Source organism: Perognathus longimembris, chromosome 1 (genome assembly GCF_023159225.1).
Source record: "Perognathus longimembris pacificus isolate PPM17 chromosome 1, ASM2315922v1, whole genome shotgun sequence".
NCBI classification, from domain to species: Eukaryota; Metazoa; Chordata; class Mammalia; order Rodentia; family Heteromyidae; genus Perognathus; species Perognathus longimembris.
In genome coordinates this window covers 109,289,854-109,315,998 of record NC_063161.1, presented here as the reverse complement: position 1 = coordinate 109,315,998, position 26,145 = coordinate 109,289,854, and the positions used below count along the sequence as shown (strand labels likewise).

At 41.3% G+C, this 26,145-nt stretch overlaps 1 protein-coding gene across 1 annotated transcript in view; it reads left to right on the top strand.

The window, feature by feature from the left end:
- The window catches only part of Gldc (glycine decarboxylase), a 90,248-nt gene that overhangs the window by 5,634 nt on the left and 58,469 nt on the right, over positions 1–26,145 (top strand). Inside the window, exons 3-5 of the mRNA XM_048347063.1 lie at positions 16,721–16,856; positions 24,046–24,210; positions 24,780–24,857. Coding sequence (XP_048203020.1) covers positions 16,721–16,856; positions 24,046–24,210; positions 24,780–24,857 — 379 coding nt within the window. The remainder of the gene's footprint in view (positions 1–16,720; positions 16,857–24,045; positions 24,211–24,779; positions 24,858–26,145) is intronic.

Genomic DNA, 26,145 nt, shown 5'->3' with positions numbered 1-26,145 from the left:
CAAGCTGGGGTAGATGAGAGGATACATTTAGAAGTGAATAAAGGGAAGGCTTTAGGTACATCCTGACTGGAGCCTAAGGTCCCGGGGAAGCTATAGACATGGGAGAGTATAGGCATGCATGGCAAAGCCATAAGCATGGGAGGCTTGGGGAGGTTTTAGGCATGGGAGGTTGTAGGTGTGGGGAAGCTGTTGGAGAGTTAACTAGTAGTGAAGCAAGCATTCCAAGTGATTGACTGGGTGGTGAATATTTACTTATTTTTTTTTTTTTTTTGCCAGTCCTTCCAGCTTTTTCTGTTTATGTGGTACTGAGGAATTGAGCCGAGGGCTTCATGCATGCTACCACTCGGCTATATTCCCAATCAAGCATTTACTTTTATTCTGGTTGGTCCTAATTTAGAAGTAGGACAAAAATTGGAAAAGCTATGAGTTATTAATCTAGTCCTTGCCATTTTTAGCCAGTTATTATAGAAATTATTGTTCAGTTTCCCATTATCTGGTTTTCTGAAACTCTGACCCAGGAAGCAGACTGGTTTCCTGGGTTCTTTATTTTATGGAAGAAAACTAAGTTTCTTAGACATATTATGGATAACTGTTCCAGTGTGTGCGTGCGTGTGTGTGCATGTGCACTGGCTTAGGGTTTGAACTGAGAGCCTAGTGGCTGTCCCTGAGCTTTTTTGCTCAAGACTAGTGATCTACCCCTTTGAGCCTCAGTGCCACTTCCAGTTTTGAGTGGTTAATTGGAGATAAGAGTCTCACAGGGGACTCCTCTGCCTGGGCTGGCTTTTAACCACAATCCTCAGAGCTTAGTCTTCTGAGTAGCTAGGATTACAGGTGTGAGCCACAATGCCCAGCATGCACTATGATCTTGTTGCAATCTTAGAATATTGCTGTCAGTCATCTGTGGATATACAGATTAAGGTGAAACTATATTCTAATCAAAGTGGAGGGGTGATTTACTTTAAATAACATACTAAAATTATAATATCTTTCTCATACTTTTTGTAATAAGAATGTCAAATTTGAAGTCATAGTGTTTATAAAGTATAATTAAATATATATTGAGTATATACTAAAATATTGAGTATATTTAAAAATAATTAAAACAATTTAGCTATTGAGTATATATTAAAATATTGAGTATAATTAAAATATTTTTCATTTTCTTAATTTAACATTAAGGATATAGACATGTTAATATGATAATGAGGGGCCAAACAGACCATGTTATTGAGACAAAAAAACAGAAACTATAACATTTTTTCCCTCTTAGGAGATTTGGGGGGCTGGGAATGTGGCTTAGTGGTAGAATACTTGCCTAGCATGCATAAAGCTCTGGGTTTGATTCTTTAGTACCACATACTCAAGTGGTAGAGTGCTAGCTTTGAGCAAAAAGAAGCTCAGGGACAGTGCCCAGGCCCTGAGTTCAAGCCCCAAGACTGGCAAAAAAAAAAAAAAATATTTAGGGCCTGGCTCCTGTAGTTCACACCTATAATCCTAGCTACTCAGGAAGCTGAGATCTGAGGGTTACAGTCTGGAGCCAGACTGGACAGGAAAGTCAATGAGACTCTTAGTCTTCAGTTAACCTCTGGAAGTGAGCAGTGTAGTTCAAGTGGTAGTTTGTAACCTTGAGCATCAAAACTCAAGGATAGCACTTAGACCCTGAGTTCAAGCCCTAGAGCCAGAAAACACACATGTACACACACAAAGATCTTGGAATACATTCAGCCTCATTGAGGGCATTTAATATAAATAAATATTAATATAAATATATTGTTTAAGTGACATCCCTTAATGATTCTTTTGGAAAAAGAACATTGTTTAGGTTTAGGTTATTCTTTGCTACAGAAGAAGTGACTGAAACTACAATGACTTGAAACAATAAGAAACATTTATTAACTTTAGTTTCTGTGTGTCAAGAGTTGTGGTTCTGGTTGGATCTTGGTGAGCTCACATTCTTACAGTGGGTACTCAGCTAGGCAGGAGGATTTTTTCCCAAGTGGTTCATTCACACCGTTGGCAAGTTGATGACGGTTTTTGGTAAGGAAGATTTGGCTCTCCCTCACATGAATCTCCACAGGCTGCCTAAGGATCCTCCCAACCTGGCAGCTGGTTTCCCCCAGAGCTGGGGTTTCAACAAGACAGCAAGCCAGGCAGAAGCTATTCTTTGCATACCTAACCTTGGAAATTCCCTAGCACACGTTTAGCCATATTCTGTTTGAGTCCATCACTGAGTCTGGTCTGCGTCTAAGAGTAGGTTCCTTAACCTTAACCTTGTTAAGGAAGAGAGGAGGGTAAACAATTTGAAGATATTACAAAGTGTATTTTAAAAACACACTTTAATTTTTTGAGAGAGCTTTTAGGCTTACAGAAAATTTCATCAGAACATGCAGAAATTTCCTATACTTCTTGGTGCCCCCCCCAGCACAGGTATAACCCTCCCCCCAATCAACATCCCCCACCAGAATGGTAACTTATAGTTGATGGAACTAGTATATCATTCTGTCTCCCAAGTCTATTGTTTACATTAGTGCGCTCTTTGGGTTTTGCTCATTCTAGGGGTTTGGACAACTGTACAACGATCTTCATCTACCAAGATAGCGTCACGCAGAATAGTTTCACTGCCTTAAGCATCCTCTAGCCTGATTCTGGTGGTTCATGTTTGTAATTCTAGATATTCAGAGGACTGTGGATTAAAACTTGGCCTGGTAGAAAAGTTCTTGAGACTCCTATCTCCAAAAATAACTAGCAAATTGCCAGACTGGAAGCATAATTCTAGTATTAGAGTGCCACCCATAAGCAAGAGAGCCAAGTGAGAGCATGAGGCCCTGAATTCAAGCACTGGTACCGGCACACAAATACAAATCCTTTTGTAGATACAAACATTGGTGGCCCAAGCCTGTGGCCCTAGCTTCTCAGGAGGCTTACATCTGGAGGTTCAACATCAGCTTGAGACATGATCTCCAAAATAGGCACCAAAAAGCAAGGCTATACCCATAATTCACATGGCAAAGCACCATTAAGCATAGTGAGCATAAAGCCCTGAGTTCAAGCCTTGAGTTAAACTTCTGCAGATACATTCCTAAAAGAACTTCCTCTATCCCAATTTATACGTACTCCTGTTTAAATTATAATGAATTTGATGTAACTTCTAAACATCAAAGCTATAAAAGTAAAATTAGTTATGCTGCATTGTAAGTCCAATGTTATCCTAGAGGATTATGAAGGTGTGTAGGACCAGACTACTCATTGATTTGGATTTTGAATTGGTGTTTCCTATTATCTTTGTTACCAGTGGATTGTTGAGCTAGGGTTACCAACTCTGTTTCTACAGCTTTCTCCATCTTCTTCTCCTTATTTGCTGACAGTCTTCTATGGCAGGTTCTGTTTAGGTACTGGATGTGCTGCAAGAGTCCAGAAGTAAAAGGTAACAAAGATAGGAGTCTCTACTATGGGCTATACCTGGTAGGAGTATAAATATGAAATTGTTCTGTGATTCTGCACATAGGGTGGATGCTTTGACTGAGTTTATGGCATCAGTTGAGGGACAGAATTGAGATCTGAGGGGTGGTGAATAGATGGTATGTGTACGTACGCATTGAAGTTGCAGAAAGATATTAAAGACAAAATATGAGTCCACTATCCTGAAGCTGAATCATTAAGAGTTTTTTCCCTCCTGTGTCATGGGGAGTTTAAAGTTATAAGAAAGGTCGGGGCATCATCAATGGTTCATGTCTGTAATCCTAGCTACTCAGGAGGCTGAGATCTGAGGAGAGAAGTTCAAAGCCACTCAGGTAGAAAAGTTCCTGAGACTATTATCTCCAATTGATCTCCAAAATCAGAAGTAGAGCTGTGGTTCCAGTGTTATAGTGCTAGCCTTGAGCAAAAAAGCTCAGGTGCTGAGTGAGTTCAAGCCCTTGAACTGACTTGAGGAAAGTGGTATGATTCAGTCTTTTTTTGCAAATCAGAAGCAAAGAAACCCATCTGGGAGATTGTTGTGAGAGTTTAGAAATGATTTATTAAGTGTGTGCTAGTTCAGTTCCACTAGGAAGCAGTTACCAAAAGAATGAGATACACAGGAATTTATTGGAGGTGGGAGCAGAAGATGGTAAAGGAGCCTGCAGACTAATGCAAGTCTGACCCTGTTAGAAGGGCAGATAGAAGTAAGATTGATCATGATTAGAAAGAATCTTAAAATGAAGCATAATTCAGAGTGTTGGAGTCCTTGAGCTACAGCTGCCCATCTGAGATGTCCTCTGGCTTACCTGACTGCATGTTTCTTTCTGGATATAGTCAGTGGCTGAGGCTGACCCATGGGAAGTATGGTTCTGGTATAGACAAGGGTGGTCTAGAGAAGGCAGCAGGTGAGGCTGTCAGTCCATTTCTAGGCTGGGTGGTCTATAATGACAGTGACCACAGGAGAAGGCAAGGTCATGCAGAAAGGAGAGAACAAGCCTTGCTTAAACAGAATTGGGTTTGAGGTGCTTGTGGAACCTGTATTTGGGCAAGTAAAGCAAGAGTTGGAAAGTTGAGTCTGGAGCTCAGGAGAAAGATGAGAGAGGTTGAGTGAATCTTTAGAGTGAATTTATAAGAAGTGACATTTCCCAGGGATGAAGTGTGGGGAAGAAAGAGGAAGGAAGTCAGGATGATTGGAAATGGCTGTAGATGATGGAGAAAGAGCAGTCTATGGTGAAGTCATCAGAGAGTCAGGACGACATTGTCAGCAGTGAACTGTGGACCCCAGTACTGTATTCTGGATCTTTCTTAGCTTCAGGAGGGGAGAAATCTACATAAGGACCTTGTGAGGTGGGAGGAACTGAGACACTGCCTATTGAGGAGATCTGTGTGAGAAGCAGGAAGGGCGAGAATGAGCATTCCAGAGGAGAAGAGTTCCAGAAGAACTATATATTATGCACATCTGGGTGGTGAAAAGAGAGGCCAGCCCTCACAGAGGACTTGCTGAGATTGAATGGATGGATATGTAAGGCATGTTAGGTCAGGGTCTCCTCTTCTTGGCATCATTTTAGTGATCTAGGAGCAAGAGTAGAGAAATGCTGAGGCTGAGGCGGGCAAAAAATCAAGTGCCAAGGACTTCAAGGTCCACTAGTCAGCTCAGGTCAACTGAGTTCAGAGAGAGGTGGGGCAGGTAGTCTCAGCCACATTGTGCTTAGAGACTCAATGACCAGCTTCTTGAGGCCAGCAGCAAGGGCTTGAGCTGCTAATGATGAGTGACTCAGGTGCTTTGGGACAAGGACTAGACAACAAGATTGATAGTTACTTGTAGCTGGTCTGCTCTGAATTCTTTATGTACTCTTTCCACCCACTTAGTAACTATGCCTTGTTTGATGTGCATTAAAATATTTGATGACACCATTCATATAATCTCATTTTGCCCACTCCTCAGGTGTTTATTTTTTCATTTATTCATTAATTCATTTATATTAGCATACATTAGGTGTATAATGGGTGGTTCATTGTAACATTTCTACACATGTATACAAGGTATCCTAATCAACCCACCCCCACCATCACACTCTCCATCACACTCTCCGCTTCTTAAAACAATATCAACAGACTTCTTTGTTCTGTTTTGATACATGCAAAAAAAAAAAAAAAACCCACCCCAAAACCTACCTCAACCAAATTCAACCTCATCCTACTTCCCACTGTTACTTGCCTCCCACCAAAGTCTTATCCCTGCAACCCCTTCCTTATGCTTCAACCTCTTTCATTGAAGTTTTTTATGCTGTTTTTATTTACTTATTTATTTTTGCCAGTCCTGGGGCTTGAACTCAGAGCCTGGGCTCTGCCCTTGACCCTCTCTGTGTTCAAGGCTAGCACTCTACCACTTGAGCCACAGCACCACTTCAGGCTCTTTCTATTTATGTGGTACTAAGGAATTGAACCCAGGGCTTCATGTATTCTAGGCAAGCACTTTACCACTAAGCCACATTCTACTAAGCATATTTGTTTTATTTATTAGGCTCAGATTTTTAAAAAAGTGACAACTTTGTACTAGGGATTTTCAGTGCCTATTTTAACATGAGGAATTAATAAAACAAAACCTCTCCAGGCACTGGTGGCTCTCACCTGTAATCCTAGCAACTCAGGAGGGTGAGATCTGAGGATGGTGGTTCAAAGCCAGCCTGGACAAAAAAGTTTGTGAGACTCTTATCTCTAGTTAACTACCAGGAAACCAGAAGCAGTGCTGTGGCTCAAAGTGGTAGAGCGCTATCATTGAGCAAAAAAGCTTGGGACTGTGCCTCAGCCCAGAGTTCAAGCCCCACAACTGACAAACAAAAACTTAAAAATATCTCTGAAAATTTGAAATGACAATAGATACTATTATTTCACAAAACTTTCTTAATAGTAGCAAGTTATCATTTATAAATGTTTCCCTAACGTTTTTGCATGTAGAAACGTGGTAGAAACAAATGGGCAAATAAGGGCTGGGAATATGGCCTAGTGGCAAGAGTGCTTACCTCATATACATGAAGCCCTGGGTTCGATTCCTCAGCACCACATATTTAGAAAAGGCCAGAAGAGGTGCTGTGGCTCAAGTGGCAGAGTGCTAGCCTTGAACACAGAGAGGATCAAGGGCAGAGCCCAGGCTCTGAGTTCAAGCGCCAGGACTGGCAAAAATAAATAAGTAAATAAAAACAGCATAAGAAACTTCAATGAAAGAGGTTGAAGCATAAGGAAGGGGTTGCAGGGATAAGACTTTGGTGGGGGGCAAGTAACAGTGGGAAGCAGGATGAGGTTGAATTTGGTTGAGGTAGGTTTTGGAGTGGGTTTGGTTTTTTTTTTTTTTTTGCATGTATCAAAACAGAACAAAGAAGTCTGTTGAAATTGTTTTAAGAAGGGGAGAGTGTGATGGAGAGTGTGATGGTGGGGGTGGGTTGATTAGGATACCTTGTATACATGTGTAGAAATGTTACAATGAACCACCCATTATACACCTAATGTATGCTAATATAAACTGTGATCCTCAGGGCTGGGAATATGGCCTTGTGGCAAGAGTGCTTGCCTCGTATACATGAAGCCCTGAGTTTGATTCCTCAGCACCACACATATAGAAAAGGCCAGAAGTGGTGCTGTGGGTCAAGAGGTAGAGTGCTATGCTAGCCTTGAGCAAAAAGAAGCCAGGGATAGTGCTCAGGCCCTGAGTCCAAGCTCCAGGACTAGCAAAAAAACAAACAAACACACACACACACACACACACACACACACAAAAATGGGCAAGTGATTAGTATATTAACCTGTCATTGTGGGTTTTATTACGGGTGAGTTATTAAGAATATTGAGCTATCTATATTTGAGAACCTATGTGATTGTTCATGATAATATTAATTCTCTTGTGTTTCTGAGCACCTACTATGTACCTAGAGTCCCACTATGGCCTGCCTACCAAGACATTACAATTTACTTGGTGAGAGTCTGGATTGAATTACAGATTTCTCCTTATGATTTATCTGTTGTGATGTATAAAAATTTTTCTTTCAAGGTGTTTGAGTTAGACTCCTAGAACATAGTCTTCCCTTTTTGTTCTTGCTCTTTAATCCATAACAACGTACCCACAGGGCATCAAAGAGGACAAACAAATCCTCAACTGATTTATCATTTCAAACTAATCATTTGGCTTGATTACTTATGTGGGTCATTTGGTGTGTCACACAAAGATTATGTTTCTTTTAGAAAAATAGTCATAGGTTAAATGATGAGAGGACAGAAAGGAGTGTGTGTGATTCCAACCCATGGAACAAAATAATAGACACACTGTCCCTCAGCCCCACTTCCCTGCCCTGACTACTTTTCCAGTGATCCTACAGCTGGTGGGGCCTTGAAGCTGTGTCTTAAGTGAGAAGGATGGGCTGCAAGGATGGCTTGATTATATGCAGACAAGGGACCAAGGAGCCATTAGAAACAGACAGGATATGCTTCAGCTCCTGGAGCTGAAGGAGGTGGAGGTGACCTGAGGAGGATTTTAGCCCCTAAGAGTTATGGGGTCTGAGTCAGTTGGCTCATTTATTGTTGGCTGGGCAAGACAAGAAACCTGACAGGACTAGGATGAAAGGAGTCACAACCCCAGGCCAGTTCTGCATGATGCAACTGCCCTGGCCAGATTCGTAAGCATGACATTCTCATTCTAAACTCTATACAGCATATATAGCTTGTTTTGCTTCCCATGATAAACAAAGTCTGTGATTGAACAGATTTTGGTGGTGAAATACTCCTCTACTAGGAAGAAATATGGGCTAAGTAAATGGACTTAAGCCAGGTGGTTATGTGGATAGTAAAAGGTTGTTACAAATTAGTGGAAGATGTAAAGGAAAGGTTAAGCATTAGGAGGCTGTTTGGACCCCAATTTGGGTTTCTACTCAAACAATTTTTGGGAGGTGAGGGGGTTGTGGGGCTTGCTCAGGACTAGTACTCTGCCACTTGAGCCACAGAACCACTTTCTGCTTTTTTTCTGAGTAGTTTAGTTTATTGGAGGCGAGTCTCTCAGACTTTACTGCCTGGGCTGGCTTCAAACTGTGATCCTTGGGGCTAGGAATACAGCCTAGTGGTAAAGTGCTTGCCTCATATACATGAAGCCCTGGATTCGATTCCTCAGCACCACATATATAGAAAAGGCCAGAAGTGGTGCTGTGGGTCAAGAGGTAGAGTACTAGGCTTCAGCAAAAAGAAGCCTGGGACAGTGCTCAGGCCCTGAGCCCAAGCCCCAGGACTGGCAAAAAAAACCAAACCAAACCTGTGTCCTGAGATCTCAGCCACCTGAGTAGCTGGGATTAAAGGCATGAGCCACCGGCGCCCAGCAGAAAAATTTAACATATACTGTCCTACATAGTTTATTAATCTTAATTAAAACCTCACCCTATCCCTTGGTGGGGTTTGAAGCCAAGAATCTGCATGTTGGCAAGAAAAGTCTGCCAAGTCCCTCTCTGTCTTCACATTTCCCCCAGCTTTCCTCTTCTGCTCTGGCAGAGAAAGAACTTTCTTAAAGTGGTGACACTGGGCAAACTCAAATATGAGTGTATTGGTTTCAGGCCTGATGATTTCCTTGGAGACGTTTTCCTAGTGTCTTGCCAAGTCCACGGAGGGAAGATCTGACACTGGATAGTGGCTGCTCTGAGCAGGAATATTGTACTCTAGGCTTGACAGTGTCATTTGATTTTGCTGTGAATAATGTAGGCATAAGGAACTTAAAAGCACCAGAAGATATATGAGGAAAAGCAAAAATCCGTTCCACTCATAACCTGACATTTTTTTTCATCCTACATATGCTGTGTTCAATACAAGCATATGTGTATGTATACACACATACATATATGCCTATATGTGTAAGCATATTTATATGTGTACAGTTATATGTATATACATATGTATACACATATGTGTATGTGTATATTTACATCTTTCAAAAATAAAAACTAGCATATTATTGACAGTATAGAACCTTAGGTATAACATTTTGGTATGCAAAGAAAGGATACATTTTTTCCATATAATTATGTTTTATTTATTTATTTTTTGCCAGTCCTGGAGCTTGGACTCAGGGCCTGAGCACTGTCCCTGGCTTTTTTTGCTCAAGGCTAGCACTTGAGCCACAGCGCCACTTCTAGCCGTTTTCTGTATATGTGGTGAACCCAGGGCTTCATCTATATGGGGCAAGCACTCTTGCCACTAGGCCATATCCCCAGCCCACTCCATATAATTATGAAGTGTGGAGTCATGGGTTAAGGATGGGAAACTTTGAATGTGTGTGTTTAGATGTATCACATACCTTGCCATATGTAGTCCACCCATCTGTTTCAATGACATTTTCCCAGTTCTTGTGCAAATTAACATGTGGGAAATCAAGACTTAGCCCTAAGCTAGGTATTGGTGGCTCACACCTATAATCCTGGTTACTCAGAAGGCTGAGAGCTGAGCATTTATTGTGGTTCAAAGCCAGCCTGGGCAGGAAAGTCTGTGCAAGTCTTGAATCTACCATTAACTACCCAAAAAGCTGGCAGTAGAGCTTTCAAGTGGCTGCAGTGGTAGAGAGCTAGTCTTGAGTGGAAAACCTCAGCAACAGCATCCAGCCCTAAGTTCAACCCTTGTTTGTGACTGGTGTGTGCGACACACACACATACACATACACCTACACATTGTCCTAGCAATGCATCACGTATCTTACACCTAAGTTAACTTATTTCTGTTCGAAGGCATTTGTTTGGTATGGTTGTTGGTGCACAGGTCTTGATATTGGTGCACAGTGGTAAGGGAGTTGCTATTAGAAAGGCTCTTCTGTGGAATGGCAAGTAGCCAGGAAGTAATTCTCCTGAGTTCTGGGAAGCTGGAGCAGTGCAAGTTCTCACCTGTGATTCTTGGGAAGCAGTGCTGAGGAGCCACTGAACTCTGTTCTTGGTAAATCAAGGGCCCAGACATTGCACAATGTTTGGAGACAGGGGAATAAACAAGGTCAGAAGCAGATGTCTGAACTTACTGCTTAAGTTCCTGAAGAATTGCTTGACTTCTGCCATTGGCTGGGAGTTTAGCATTTGCAAGCACCTAGGATACAATTTCTACAATTTCTCTGCAGGTGTTTTTTTTTTTTTTCTCCCCAGTCCTGGGGCTTGAACTCAGGGCCTGAGTACTGTCCCGGGCTTCTTTTTGCGCAAGGCTAGCACTCCACCTCTTGAGCCACAGCACTACTTCCGGCTTTTTATGTTTATGTAGTACTGAGGAATCAAACCCAGGGCTTCATGTATGTGAGGCAAGCACTCTACCACTAGGCCACATTCCCAGTCCTTGCATGTGGTTCTTAATGCATGCCTCTATTCTATTTGGTTTCCCTTTTTGAGCAGTTTCAGTGTAGTTCACACATTTAAACTGAGTGTTACAGGAATTAGGCATGTGCCCAGGAGCAAGCTGAGCTGAGTAGAGTTGGAAGGAAAAGTGAGAAGAGTGTGTACACTGTGTGAGGTTGGCCCTGGGGGAAATCATATCTTTTTTCCTCTTCCATACCGTTTCCTTGCACTGCTGCCCAGGTTTGGGATTATGCAACTGCCTCTTCATAATGCTTCTCTTACTAGGGAGGAGGAAAAAGCTCCACTTTAGAACTAAGGACCATGCTATTTTCTCTAGAAAGGGGATTATTTCCCAAGGCAGATGAAAAGGGACAGTGGTGGGCATTGCATGCCTTAGTGTTTTAGACTCACTCATGCTCCAAAACTTGGCTTTAGATACCAGATTCTGCCAAGGTCAATTTCAGCATACAGGCTCTGATTGTGGGCTTCTCCCTTGTCTCTTCTTTCTGGTCATTGCTCTCTAGACATCATTTATGACAATAACAAGCCTGGAACTCCTAAATATATGTATTAGATGTTCTGTAGACTTGATCAAAGTATGATTTCATGAATGAATATAAGACGTGGCAACCAGTGAACAATCATTTGAAACAATTCAAACACTAAGATGTGTGGTTCTTTTTGTTTGTTTTTGGTTGGCTGGTTGGTTAGTTTTGGAGCTTGAACTCAGAGTCTGGGCATTGTCCCCTGAGCCTCTTTGTGCTCAAGGCTAGCATTCTACCACTTGAGCCACAGTGCCACTTCTAGCTTTTGAATGGTTAATTGGAGCTAAGAGTCTTGTGGGGACTTTTTCTGCCTGGGCTGGCTTTGGGCCCTGATCCCCACATCTCAGCCTCCTGTGTAGCTAGGATTACAGGCATGAGTCACCAGTGCCCAGCTAATCTGTGTATTTAGGGATGCTTTTTAAATATTTGGGTAGGGAAGCCTGAGGCCTTAATTTTTTTTTTAAATGTCTCTCATGGGGCTTGAACTCGAGACCTGCGCACTGTCCCTGAGCTCTTTTGCTCAAGGTAGCATTCTACCACTTTGAATCACAGCACCACTTCCAGGTTTTGAATGGTTAATTGGATATTAGTCTCACTGGAACTTTTCTGCCCAGGCTGGCTTTGAACCTCAATCCTAAGATCTCTGCCTCCTGGGTAGCCAGGATTACAGGCATGAGCCTCTCATATCTGGTAAGGTCTTATATTTTTATCACAGCACTTCATCTTAACTCTTTTTAGTTTTTTTTTTTTTATCAAGTTACAGACCATTATGGCTTCTATATGGGGAGTTTGGTCATGGTAAGCAATGGACAAATTAATGGAAATACTTCTCACACAATTTACACTTTTGGAAGTGTGACCTGGGACTTAGTCTACTCTTGATGGCTCAAATGCCTATTAGGTTGATATACAGGAGCTAACTCATTCTGTGTGTGTGTGTGTGTGTGTGTGTGTGTGTGTGTGTGTGTGTGTGTGTGTTATTCTGGTACTGGGGCTTGAACTCAGGGCCAGAGTGCGCTCCCTTAGTTATTTTGCTCCAAGCTGGCATTCTATCTTTTGAGCCACATATCTACTTGCAGATTTTTCTCATTAATTGGAGATAGGCGTTTCATGGGCTTAACTTTTTTTTTTTTTTTTGCCAGTCCTGGGCTTGGACTCAGGGCCTGAGCACTGTCCCTGGCTTCTCTTTGCTCAAGGCTAACATTCTGCCACTTGAGCCACAGCGCCACTTCTGGCCATTTTCTATATATGTGGTGCTGGGGAATCGAACCCAGGGCTTCATGTATAGGAGGCAAGCACTCTTGCCACTAGGCCATATTCCCAGCCCCTCATGGACTTTTCTTGCTCCAGCTATCTTTGAACTTCAGTCCTCAGATTTTAGTCTCCTGAGCAGCTAGGATTAGAGATGTGAGCCACCAACATCTGGCTCAGATCAGGATTCTTTTCAGATTCTGACCTTGAGCTCCATGGCTCCTGTCCAACTCTCTGACCTCCTGAATTTGAGTCCTTGAAGTACATTCTCCAGATAATTTGACCTAATGAGGAACCATACATAACACACTCGCCAGATTTTTGTCTCTGAGACTTCATGTGTTTTTATTGGACAGAGAAGTGGTAAGAGGCTCTTGCATGGAAAGAATCTTCTTGGTTTAACTATGAAAACTGCTAATCTAAATAATCCTTTGTGCTCCTACTGATTTTATTTTAATTTTATCATCTCAGATACCAGTACCACTATATAATTTTTCTCTGGCCAGTTGAATATTAGCTTGAGCTGGTTATTTCCACCCAGCCAATAGTAGAACATGGCTATAAGACTTCCCTTCAGTATCTTAGGCCATGAGAATGAGTTGACCAGCACTCAGGGTAATTGACTGGCATCTGAGCCAGAAGAAGCTAGGGAGGGAGGGCCCCTGATGCCCCTCTCTGCATAGATTTACAGTTACCTCCACAAAGCACAGCAAATTTGGCACCACTTTGGAGCTCTGAAGGAGAATCTGGTGCATGGCTCTCACCAAGCAATGAGTCCTTGCTAACCCCTTGGCTTGTAGATGTATCATTATAATCTCTGCTTTTGTTATAACATGGCATCCCTTAGGTGGTACATATGTTAAGTCTGAAATTCTTCTTTTTTTTTTTCTTTTCCTTTTTCTCTTTGGTCAGCTGTGGGGCTTGAACTCAGGGCCTGGGCACTGTCCCTGAACTCTGTTGCTCAAGGCTACTGCACTGCTGCTACTCTAAGCCACAATTTTGAACCATGATTGTCAGATCTCAGCTAGTATTACAGGTATGAGCCACACCACCCCACTCCTCTTTATAAGGCCAACAGTCATTGGATTAGGTATGGTCACAGGATTCAGTATGGTCACATTTTAACTTGATTGTACCAGGAAGTCTTGATTTCCAAATAAGGTTACATTTGTAGGAACTGATTAATGAGATTTCGTTGTATCACTTTGGGGGTGGTGGGACATAATTCAATTGAAAATACTCCTCTTGCCTATTTCCTTCCTGGATGGTTGTGCTGGTCCTTGGCTATGTCTTCCTGTTCAGTGTCTCTCCTCTGATCCCCCCACAACACTTGAATGATCTCCCTGTAATGTACAAAGAGTTGTTATTTCCTGCTACAAAATATTCTTATGACTTCTAAAGGCTGAACTACTGATTGACAGGCAACCCCCTTCACAGACTGTTCTCATTTGAGAGCTGGACCATTTGTCCCAATAGCATAATGGACATCAGAGACCTGTTCCTCTTACACAGGATCTTAATTGAAGCTTGTTTGGCCTGCCAGGCACTGCTAATTAATTTCCTCTCCAACTGAGCTTATGAATCATTCTGCTTCTAAGAAGATTGTTTGGAAAATTGACTGGATTTCTTGCACAGTTGTTCCTGCAGATGTGATCCTTGCCCACTTCCTCAGATGTTGTTATTATATTTCTATTTATTTTCTAAACTCACTGGAAGAAGGCAAGAGAGCCATTTTTTTTTGTCAGCCATGGGCCTTGAACTCAGGACCTTGGAGCTGTCCCTGAGCTCCTTTTGCTCAAGGATAGTATTCTACCACTTTGAGCCACAGCTCCACTCCCAGTTTTCTGGAGATAAGAGCCTCACAGGCTTTCTTGCCCAGGCTGGCTTTGAACCATGATCCTCAGATCTCAGCCTCCTTAGTAGCTAGGATTATAGGCTTAAACTACCAGCACCTGGCTAGAGACTTTTCTTTATTCATTAAATCTATCTACCATGGAGAAATGGCACATTGTTTATAAATTTATTTACTATTCACTTGTGTGGAGTGAGGATGAGTTATATATGTGGATATAGATGGTAAAAGTGTTTTCATTGAGGATAAAGAACATTATTTTTTTGTGGGTGTTGGTACTTGGGCTTAAACTCAAGGCCTGTGCTTTTGCTTGGCTTTTTCACTCAAAAGCTGCCACTCTACTACTTAAGCCACATCTCCAGTTCCAGCTTTTCTTTTTTCTTTTTTTTTTTGCTAGTTAGTTAAAGATAAGGGTCTTTCAGATCTGTCTGCCTAGGCTGGCTTCAAACCTTGATCCTCAAATTTCAGCTACCTGAGTAGCTAGAATTACAGGTATGAGCTACCGTTGCTCACCAGATACTTATAATTCTTACTGTATTATGCTTTCTTTCTTTCTTTTTTTTTTGGCCAGTCCTGGGCCTTGAACTCAGGGCCTGAGCACTGTCCCTGGCTTCTTTTTGCTCAAGGCTAGCACTCTGCCACTTGAGCCACAGCACCACTTTTGGCTGTTTTCTGTATATGTGGTGCTGGGGAATCGAACCCAGGGCCTCATGTATACAAGGCAAGCACTCTTGCCACTAGGCTATATCCCCAGCCCCGTATTATGCTTTCTTAACTAAGTGATGGGAGTGCGGTTCAAAGTACATGCAGATTTTTTTTTATTACAACTGGTGTTTTATGTTGTTGAGTAATTTTTGCTTGTGTGTTTGAGCGCATGACATCAACTTGCAGGCAGCCCTTTTTTGCACTGGTTATTTGAGATAGGATCTTGTCTGCTGCCTAGGTGCTCACTTGGACTGTGATTCATTTATTTTAAATTTCCCATTATATCTGGGATGCCAAGTGTCGACCATGATGCTTCTTCTATTCTTTTTTTTTTTGTCAGTCCTGGGGCTTGAACTCAAGGCTTGAGCACTGTCCCTGGCTTCTTTTTGCTCTATCACTTGAGCCACTTCTGGCTTTTTCTGTATATGTGGTGCTGAGGAATCAAACCCAGGGCTTCATGTATACAAGGCAAGCACTCTACCACTAGACCATATTCCCAACCCACCATGCTTCTTCTATAGAGACAGTACTCACCAAATTTTGCTGCTGGGGCTGTCCTGGAACCGTAACCTTCTTGTTCTTAGCCTTCCACAAAGCCTGGAAGACAAGAGCATGTGTTGAAAAGGGAATCTCACAGACTCCCATTGATTGGTCAGAATCCTAGGAACCACAGTCCTCAGCCTCTTAGGTAGTAGGAATATACACATGAGCCACTGATGCCTGGTTGGATGATTTTGTTTTATTTTTAAATTTAGTGACCTAAAGGGAAAGTTTCTGATGCAGCAGGACAGAGAAAATGTAGGTCATGTGGGATATCACACTACAACTTTGGGAGCTTTCAGATAGTAAAGGCAGTTATTTAAAAGAGAAAATACGGGGGGGGGGGGGGAGGGAAGGGGGAAATGAGGGAGGAAGTAACAAATTGTACAAGAAATGTACCCACTGCCTTACATATGAAACTGTAACCCCTCCATACATCACTTTGACAATAAATAAATAATTATTCAAAACAAAAAAATAAATAAAAGAGAAAGCACCATTTACTTGAGAATGAGCTAAAATTCATATTTAGAGTAAATATAAACTGAAATGAAGAGGGAACAGATGAAACCTTGTAATGAAGCAAGTGTTTAATTAAAATAAAGAAGAGTAAAAATAATTTTTAGTGGCCAACCTTGAGGAGGAATTAAATACTATTTAAAGATTTTTTTCGCCCACCTAGATTACCACATGTAGCATATAGTGTTGGTTGGATTGATAATTACATTTCCCTCATATAAATATTCAAACAAAATCAGGGTTTTATTTTTTTGCTAGTCCTGTGGTTTGAACTCAGGGCCTGGGTACTGTCCCTGAACTTATTTTGCTAAAGGCTAGCACTCTACCACTTGAGCCACAGTACCACTTCTGGCCTTTTCTGTTTATGTGGTACTGAGGAATTGAACCCAGGGTTTCATGCATGCTAGGCAAGCACTCTACCACTAAGCCACATTCCCAGCCAGAGTCAGGGTTTTAAATTCTAATCAGAACTCCCTTCTGGGAAATATTCTTTCTAACATTTCTCTTTCTCCAATCAGGTGAAAATGAGATCCTTGCAACTCTCAATGCTATTTCAAGCCAAAACCAGATCTGGAGATCGTATATCGGGATGGGCTATTATAACTGCTCAGTTCCACAGACCATTTTGCGGAACTTGCTGGAGAATTCAGGATGGTAATGTATCTGCTGGCTAGAGAACAGAAATATCAGAATCCTTCATGTGTCTCAGAACCTACACACTGACATTCAGCCTCTAATGCTCTAGCTAAGCTCCAGAACCTACCTGTTTCTTGGCTAGTTTCTCAGTTCAAGTGTTGAGGAAATTGAAGCTTCTTCCCAGTTTTAGCCATATAAAATCTAGCATTCTAAGTTGTGAGTGCTGGTGATTTCTTTCTCTCTCTATGGCTGAATCTCTATACTGACTTGCTTTGGGATGTCAAATCTGTAGGTGGACAGACTTACAGCTTTGGAGATGCTGAGGTTTCAGGCTATGTCAGCATGGAGTTATTTAGTGAGTTATTTAATGTAGGAGTGCGGGAAAGAGTCTCAATTCTTTGTCCTTTTCAAGGACCTTAAGATGACAGATAACACACCCTCCCTTCCCCAATACTTCAAGGTTCACAACCCACTGCAAATGAAGAGACAAGCAGGTAAAATAAATGGACATTGTAATACATACCAGCTTTATTACCAGCACTTGGTTGAGAAAAAAACTACGTGTATTCTGTTTAGGCTTTTAAAAGATAAGGGCCTGAGCTGTGCATGCTTCACTGATCTTGTCTTGCAATCAGACAAGTCATTCTTAGCCCTTGGGTGAGTGTGCATATCATGCGCATTTGCTTTTGTATATGTATATGTCTGTGTCTACTGTGCACAACAGTCCCTCACTGATTGTATGTAACTGAATCACTTCTGTAATTAAGGAAAAATCCATAGCCCACTACCATGCCATTTTGTATTGTTTCTGTTGCTGTGCTACATGTCATAAAGAACCAAATAGAGGTGCACACCCCACCATCAAACAGGAAAATTCTGTGGCTATCCCTCAATAAGGCTGGGGCTATGGCTCCAATGGTGACTGAAGGCAGATCTGTGCATTGGGAAATAATGTCTTATCATGGAAGATGAAGACCTTTCTTCCCCTTCTTTTTGGATTGGTGCCATTTTTATATGCTAGAATATTTTAATCAAAACTAGTTTATTTATTTATTTGTTTGTTTGTTTTTGACAGTCCTGGGGCTTGGACTCAGGGCCTAAGCACTGTCCCTGGCTTCTTTTTGATTAAGGCTAGCACTCTACCACTTGAGCCACAGCGCCACTTCTGGCCTTTTCTGTTTATGTGGTGCTGAGGAATTGAACCCAGGGCTTCATGCATGCTAGGCAAGCACCCTATCACTAAGCTTAAAACTGTTTTAAATGATGCCTTAGTCTGAGAAGGAAGCAGTCTTATTTGGGAATACAAGAACATACTTATTTCCAGTGTAAAAATAAAACAAACAGAAAGGTCTTACGTCCTCAGTGTGTGTGTGTGTGTGTGTGTGTGTGTGTGTGTGTGTGTGTGTGTGTGTGTGTGTATGTGTGTGTGTGTGTGTGTGTGTGTGTGTCTGGGCATTGTTCCTGAGTTCAGCACAAGGCTAGTGTTCTACCACTTTGAGCTACAGCTTCACTTCCAGTTTTCTGGTGGTTAATAAGAGATAAGAGTCTCACACATTTTCCTGCCCAGCTTGGCTTTGAAACGTGATCCTTAGATTCTAAGTAACTGGGATTACAGGCATGAGCCACCTGGCCGCCTTCAGTGATATTTTTAAAGTTAGTGTTTAAGAGGTAACTTTAATTTCTAGCTGGAACTTTTTTTTTTGGCATAGTTTTTATTGGGCTTACACCAGGAGTCTATGTTTCTTAAGGACATCTGTGAACTTGTTTATTTTCTTCTCCAAGTTCTTTTCTAACTGTTTCCACAATGTTGTAAGCTGTTTCTTCTTCACATAGTGGGAACTTTAAAAAAAAATTAATAGAGTAAATGGTTGCCTCTGTAATTCATAAGTTGGTAGCAAAAATAAATACACAGATGATGTTCCAGATTAACATCCATGAAAACCAGCTTTTAGTTAATTGAACATTATGCAACTGCATCAATAGGAACATTATGTATGAATGTGTATGTTTGTGTTTATTTTTGTACTGGTCCTAGATCATGAACTCAGCGTCTGAGCACTGCCCCTTTGCTTTTTCTCTCAAGGCTAGTGCTCTACTATTAGAGCCACAGCTCTGCTTCAGCTTTTTGGTGGCTAATTGATGATAGAATCCCATAGACTTTCGTGGCCAGACTGGCTTCGAACTGTGATCTTTAGATGATCCTCAGTAGCTAGGATTACAGGCATGAGGCACTGGTACCTGACTATTTTATGTGTTATCTTCAAATAGTTGTACAAAAGGATTTCAATTCAGCATGTCAATTTATTAGTACAACGCATCTTCAAAAAAATCTCCCAGTACATGTTCCAAATCAATAAACCTGGAGACTTTGATAAACATATTTTACTTTTTGTCTGTTTCTCTGAAAGTGTACCTATCCTTCTGAATGAGAGTACATTGTCCTAGATGCAGTTATTTATGTCACATCTTTGTAGGAACAGATCTGTTAGCACCTTCACATCTGCCTTGTCATCATAAGGGAGGATGATATAGATGCTTTCAATAACAGTTTTAATATAATTTTTTTATTGCCAGTCCTGGGCTTGAACTCAGGGCCTGGGCACTGTCCTGGGCTTCTTTTGCTCAAGGATAGCACTCTACCTCTTGAGCCACAGCGCCACTTCCAGCTTTTTCTGTTTGAGGTACTAAGGAATTGAACCTAGGACTTCATGCATGCTAGGCAAGCACTCTACCACTAAGCTACATTCCCAGCCATATGTTCAACTTTTTAATTAATAAGATACCAGGATAGGAGAACCATCAAAATGTGAATTTTTCTACTTTGGAAGTATGTGAGCACTATGGAGAGATTCCTTTTTGTTTTAGTCGTGGTAAAAGTTTGAATCTGAAAGTCCAACACTGGTTTCAGAAGCAAATGGACTATCTCTCTTCTCCCTTAAAAAAGAAAATAATAAAAACAGCCTTTGATGTCCATGAATGGGCTGCCACATTCCCGCTGTCTGAGTGCTGGCCTGGGGCCCTGGCTCTTGGTGGTCATAGAGAGTATTCTCCATATTGCTCCCTGGCTGTGAGCACTGTGTTCAATTTGTGTTCATTTACTTTAGAAAGAGCCAGTATTTTGTGAGTGAGACTGCCTTTTTTTTCTTCTTTTTCTATCTTTGTTTTTTGAGCACATTTTGAATATTGTTCTGTTTCATTCTCTGATAGCTGATCTGATGGGGGAGGAGAGAGAAAGAGAGAAAGAGAGAGAGAGAGGCTGTACTCTGCTACTGCTGATAGGGAGGACTGCACACACGTGGGTGGTAGACTCCACATTATCAGCCTTCTGAATGGTTTCCATAGCAATGGAGCCAACAAATTCCGGTGACGTGACATGAAAATAAATGGGCCACATAGCCTCGAAAGAATACAAACATTTGGGCTCTAAACAGGAAATTTATACCAGGTCTAGAATTTGTTTCATGGGGTTTACCATTCCAAGTTTTTACCTATTGATAACACCAGCAATTAATATCAGAACATGTATATTTTCACTGTGGCTTTCTGTTTTTGTATAATTTTGGCAATGAGATTAAAATGAGAAAATCCCATGAATGTTCTCTTGTAAACCAGCCCCTCCCTCTCCAATTCCTCCATTCTTTTCCAATTTCAAAAGTTACAATGAAAAGGATATAATGATTATTTTGGAATAATTGTCAATGCCATGTTGTGTATGTATATCAGCATCCTATTTGAGAAAAACTGAAAACTTGATTGAATGTGCAGATTCTGTGTGTGTGTGTGTGTGTGTGTGTGTGTGTGTGTGTGTGTGTGTGTGTAAGCATCATCTTTAGATCTTGGCCTCTTGATTAGCTAGGAATATAGGTGTGAGCCACCAGTACCCAGCTCACGGTTTTCTTTTCTTTCTTTTTTCTTTCCTTCATTTCCTTCCTTCTGTCTTTCTCCTTCTTCCCTCTACTTCTGTCCTTTCTTTCTGTTTCCATCCTTTTCTTCTGTTTCTCTTCTTTCCTTTTCTTTTTCTATTTTGTCCCTACCGCCCTCCCTTCTTCCCTCCCTTCTTTCCTTCCTCCCATCTTTCCTTCCTTTCTTCTTGTGCTGTTCCTTCAGCTTGAAATCAGAGCCTGAGCACTGTCTCTGAGGTTCTTTTTGCTCAAGGCTAGCATTCTAACACTGAAGCCACAGAACCACTTCCTGCTTTTCTGGTGGTTAACTGGAGAAAAGAGACTTATGAACTTTTCTTTCCTGGGCTCAATGGAACCTTGATCCTCAGATCATAGCCTCCTGAGTAGCTAGGGATGAAGGCACAGTTTTCTTAGTGATTATGGTCTTACCTAAGTGAGGCAAACTTGTAGACATAAATTTGTAGCAGTTTTTTTCTCCTGAAATATTGATATTATCTTCAGGCCTGAAAATGACTCATCAATGTGAGACTAATAGATCATTGTTTAGGAACATTAATGTTTATTCTCATAGTGTTAAAAAAAGGTAGACTATAAAAGAAAAAATAAAAGGTGGGAATCATAGGCTTGTCATCTTGCAAAAGAACATCTTCAAGGCTTTTTACTTTTTTTTTCCCCTGCCAGTCCTAGGGGTTGAAGTCTTGACCTGGGAGCTGTTCCTGAGCTTTTGTGCTCAAGGCTAGCACTCTACCACTTGACCTATACCTCCACTTCCAGCTTTTTTTTTCTTCTGGTGCTTTTCTTGTTTGTTTGTTTTGCCTCCCCATTCCCTTTCCATTCTTTTGGTAGTTTTTAGTGGAGATAAAAGTCTCATGGACTTTCCTGCCCTGGCTGGCTTTGAACTGCAGCCTTCAGATCTTAGCCTCCTGAGAAGCTGGATTACAGGCGTGAGCCAGCAGGGCCTGGATACTCTTTACCTTTACAAGTGATAATTAAAGGTCTAATCATAGACTCATAAAAGGTCTCATGTAGGCCAGGAAGGTTAGACAAAAGAAAGAGGAAAATAATAAATCGAACTGCTGAGACTGCAAGGACATTAGTCTTAGGTGTAAATTACTGCCTTCATTAAATTCAGGGCTTTTTCCTGTGGGATGGGGAGCCAACAGATATTTGAGCAGAGGAGTCAAATATACACAAATGTATTGCAACCAGTAGGTTATTCATATATTAAGCACTGTGCCAAGATAGCAAGACTGAAAAAAAGTGAATATAGATACAAATACCTTCTAGGTATGTATATGTGTGTTGTGGGGTGGTGTGTGTGTGTGTGTGTGTGTGTGTGTGTGTGTGTGTGTGTGTGTGTGTGGTGTTGGGGCTTGAACTCAAGGCTTCACATTTGCTTAGCTGTTTCACTTAATGGTGCCCTACTACTAAGCCATACCTCCTCCACTTGCAGCTTTTTACTATTTAGTTGGAGGATAATTCTCTCAGATTGCTTCCAACAATCCTCAGATCTCAGCCTTTTGAATAGTTAGGGTTACAGGTATGAGCCATCACCACCTGGCCTGTGTCCTTTGTAATATAGCTTCTCCTTGTTGTTTGTTCTAGATCTATCTCTGTGAATATACTGACTGTTCCTATTTATCAGATAAGGGCTGGGAATATGGCCTAGTGGCAAGAGCGCTTGCTTCCTATACATGAAGCTCTCAGTTCGATTCCCTAGCACCACATATCTAGAAAACAGCCAGAAGTGGCGCTGTGGCTCAAGTGGTAGAGTGCTAGCCTTGAGCAAAAAGAAGCCAGGGACAGTGCTCAGGCCCTGAGTCCAAGGCCCAGGACTGGCCAAAAAATACCAAACAAACAAACAAACACCTATTTATCAGATAATCCAGTTGCTATGTACATGCACACATGTACATAGCACACACTCCGTGTGTGTGCGTGCGCACGTGTGTATATGTGTGTGTCCATCTGTCTGTCTGTCCGTTACATATTAAATGATGGTTCTGAGCCAAATGAAAGCTTCCCATTAGGCAGGTACTCCAAGCATATGGCAAGATTCATGCCACATCTGTTCATGGTGGATGGTCTTGTATCATTTGAGATCACAACTGGCCTGCTGTCTGTGCCTTTTGTATGACCCCATTTTTGTTCACTCTTCCTTTTTAGTTGCCCACACCATGTATTGTATACCTCATTCATTCCAGTTCACCACCCACTTAGAATTTGACAAACTCACAGTTGCTAGGCTGGGCTTTTCAGTGAATTAACTGAAGCAAAATTTATTCTGTCTGTATATGTATCTGTGTGTCTGTGTATGTGCACGCTTGAATGTGACACACAGACACCAATAAATATTACAAGAAATTATTTCAACAACTTGACATTGTACTGCTTGCCAGAGCATCACCCCCCATATTTCCCTATCAGGAAACTTAAAAATAAAACAATATATTAATTTCAAGGCTGTCAAAAAGAAAAAGATATGTGTATTGAATAATTAGAGTTTTTGATCTTTTATTATTGAGAGCTATTGAAAAGGTTGTTTTATTCAGAGGAGAGGTAAGAGATAAAATTCCTATTTATAATATCATCGGCTGGACTGGGAAAGTGGCTTAGTGGTAGAGTGCTTGCCTAGCATGCATGAAGCCCTGGGTTTGATTCCTCAGTACCACATAAACAGAAAAAGCCAGAAGTGACACTGTGGCTCAAGTGGTAGAGTGCTAGCCTCGAGCAAAAGAAGCTCAGGGACAGTGCCTAGGCCCTGAGTTCAAGCCCCAAGACTGGCAAAATATATGCATATACATATACATATACATACATACATATGCTCAACTGAATTTTATGATTTTACTGTTTACCATAAAACATGCAAACAATAAGATCATTAAAATAAGCCTGATGAAGTGGCACATACTAGTACCAGCACTCTGTAGGCCAGGGTTGGAGATGAGTTTGAGTCCAGCTTGGACTATATAGTAATTTCAGCCAACTTGAGCTCAATAGTAGTTTAGTGGTAAGCATGTACAAGGCTTTGGGTTCAAATTCCAGTGCCACAAGAAAAAAATTTACATAGTACATAGATACAAACATAGATACAAACATAAGCACTAAGCACAAGTGGCTATGATTTAATTCTGAGCTTGCTTAAATGAATGTCAAAACGGAAGCTTACTAATGTGCTATCTAAGTATCTGTTCTCAAGAGATTTAAGCATTGGATTTTAAAATGAAGGTATTTTTTCATGAGCTTCTGTGAATGAAGGAGGAATAATTTGGACTTGGCCTCTGCCCCTCCTCCTGCCCTAGGATCACCCAGTATACTCCTTACCAGCCAGAGGTGTCTCAAGGGAGGCTGGAGAGTTTACTTAACTACCAGACCATGGTGTGCGATATCACAGGCCTGGACATGGCCAATGCATCCCTGCTGGATGAAGCAACCGCAGCTGCAGAGGCGATGCAGCTGTGCTACAGGTGAGAGGCTCAGCCTGAGATTCACCCCAAAGGTAAACACCTTGCAGTCTCTTTCTTGTTGTGTGTATGTGCAAGCTCAGTGACGTTTCTCACCTATGTATGTATATACACCACAGACAGCACATATGAGTATAGATGATAATTATTATAACAAACTTATTGTATCAATTAACAAAAAGATCTGATATAATAGCGTTTTTCCCCAAGTCACTATTGCTTACCATATAATTTTACATAATAAGCCTAGAGGTAAAGTTAAGTGAAAAGCTAGAAGTAGAGCTGTAGGTGAAGTGGTAGAGGGCTAGCCTTGGCACAAGGAACAGGCTCCAGATCCTGAGTTCAAGTCCCAGGCCACATGCACATCACACCCACAAACAGATTGCTAAATGAGGTTAGAATGGGAGTTGGATGTGAGTAGAACTGCAGTGGGTAGCTGTCACTAGTTACTAGTGACTAAGTATTTTTGCTGCTGTGCTTAGACTTATACTCAGTACCATGTTTGCTTTGCGTGCTTAGAAACTTTGAGTTTTAAATGTTCATGTTTGAATGTGCTTTTTTCTTTTCAACAGACACAACAAGAGGAAGAAGTTTTTTGTTGACCCTCGTTGCCACCCACAGACAATAGCTGTTGTCCAGACTCGAGCCAAGTAATTAATTTTATTTGTGTTTTAAGACCGGGTAATGCCATGTTCACCTCTATCATTTCTCTCTTTCTCACTTTCAATCTTAATAGAGGTGAACCTGCTTTAAATGGAGTAGATTGAGTTTTATTTCTTCCTCCCACTTTCATCAGGAAATCTCTCTGGTAAGTGTATTGTCAGAACTGAGGGGAACATGCATGCTGGGCTTAGTTGCCTTTGGTTTTTTTTTTTTTTTTTTCCTGGTGCTTGTCCTGGGGTTTAAAAATCAGGACCTTGCATTCTCCCTTAGCCTTTTCTCTCAAGGCTGGAGTGATACTTCCACTTTCAGTTTTTTGCTGGCTTATTGAAGATTAGAATCACTCAGATTTATTTTCCAAGACTGCCTTCCAACTGCAGTCCTCAGTTCTCAGCCTTCTTCAGAGTAGCTAAGATTACAGGCATGAGCCACCAGACCCTGGCTTTTCCATTTATTTATTTATTTACTTCTGTCAGTTGTAGGGCTTGAACCCAGGGCCTGGGAGCTATCTCTGAGCTTTTTCGCTCAAGGCTAGCACTCTACCACTTTGTGCCATAGCTCTACTTCCAGTTTTCTGGTAGTTAATTGGAGATAAGAATCTCACAGACTTTTCAACCCAGGCTCGCTTTGAACCATGATCCTCAGATCTCAGCCTCCTCAGTAGCTAGGATTGCAGAAGTGAGCCACCAGTGTTCACACCCAGCTTTCCTTTAGTTACCACACTGTTTTCTCTTCCTGTAAAAAGAAAATTTGAACTATTAACCTCATCCAGCTGTGGTTGCACATGCTTGTGATCCTAGCACACAAGAGCTGAATCAGGAGGGCTAAAAGGAAGTTGAGAGATTTGCCTGGACTATATGGTATGTTGTAGACTAGTCTGGGCTATAGAGAGAGACCCTATCTCAAAATAAAAGTAAAATAAAATAAACACAACATTTCAACAGCATTTTGGAAAGTTGGAAAAAAAAAACAGAAGGAAAAATATAACTCACATGTAACTTAAGGTTTTGGATTTTCTACAAATGTAGTTCATATCATAGCCAAGAGTAGATTAAAGGGCCGTATATTTGTTTAGTACTACAATTAGCTAAGAAACTCCACACAATTACCATTGACTAGCATACTTGCTTTCTTCTTTGGAAATGTTCTTCCCCGTTCCCATGACAGAGGGGGTTTCTGATATACGATCATCACTAGAGGCATTAAGGAAGTTATTCCTCATCTTCACCTAAGACTGATGACTGATGATGATGATTCTATTACTGAAAAGAAATGGTA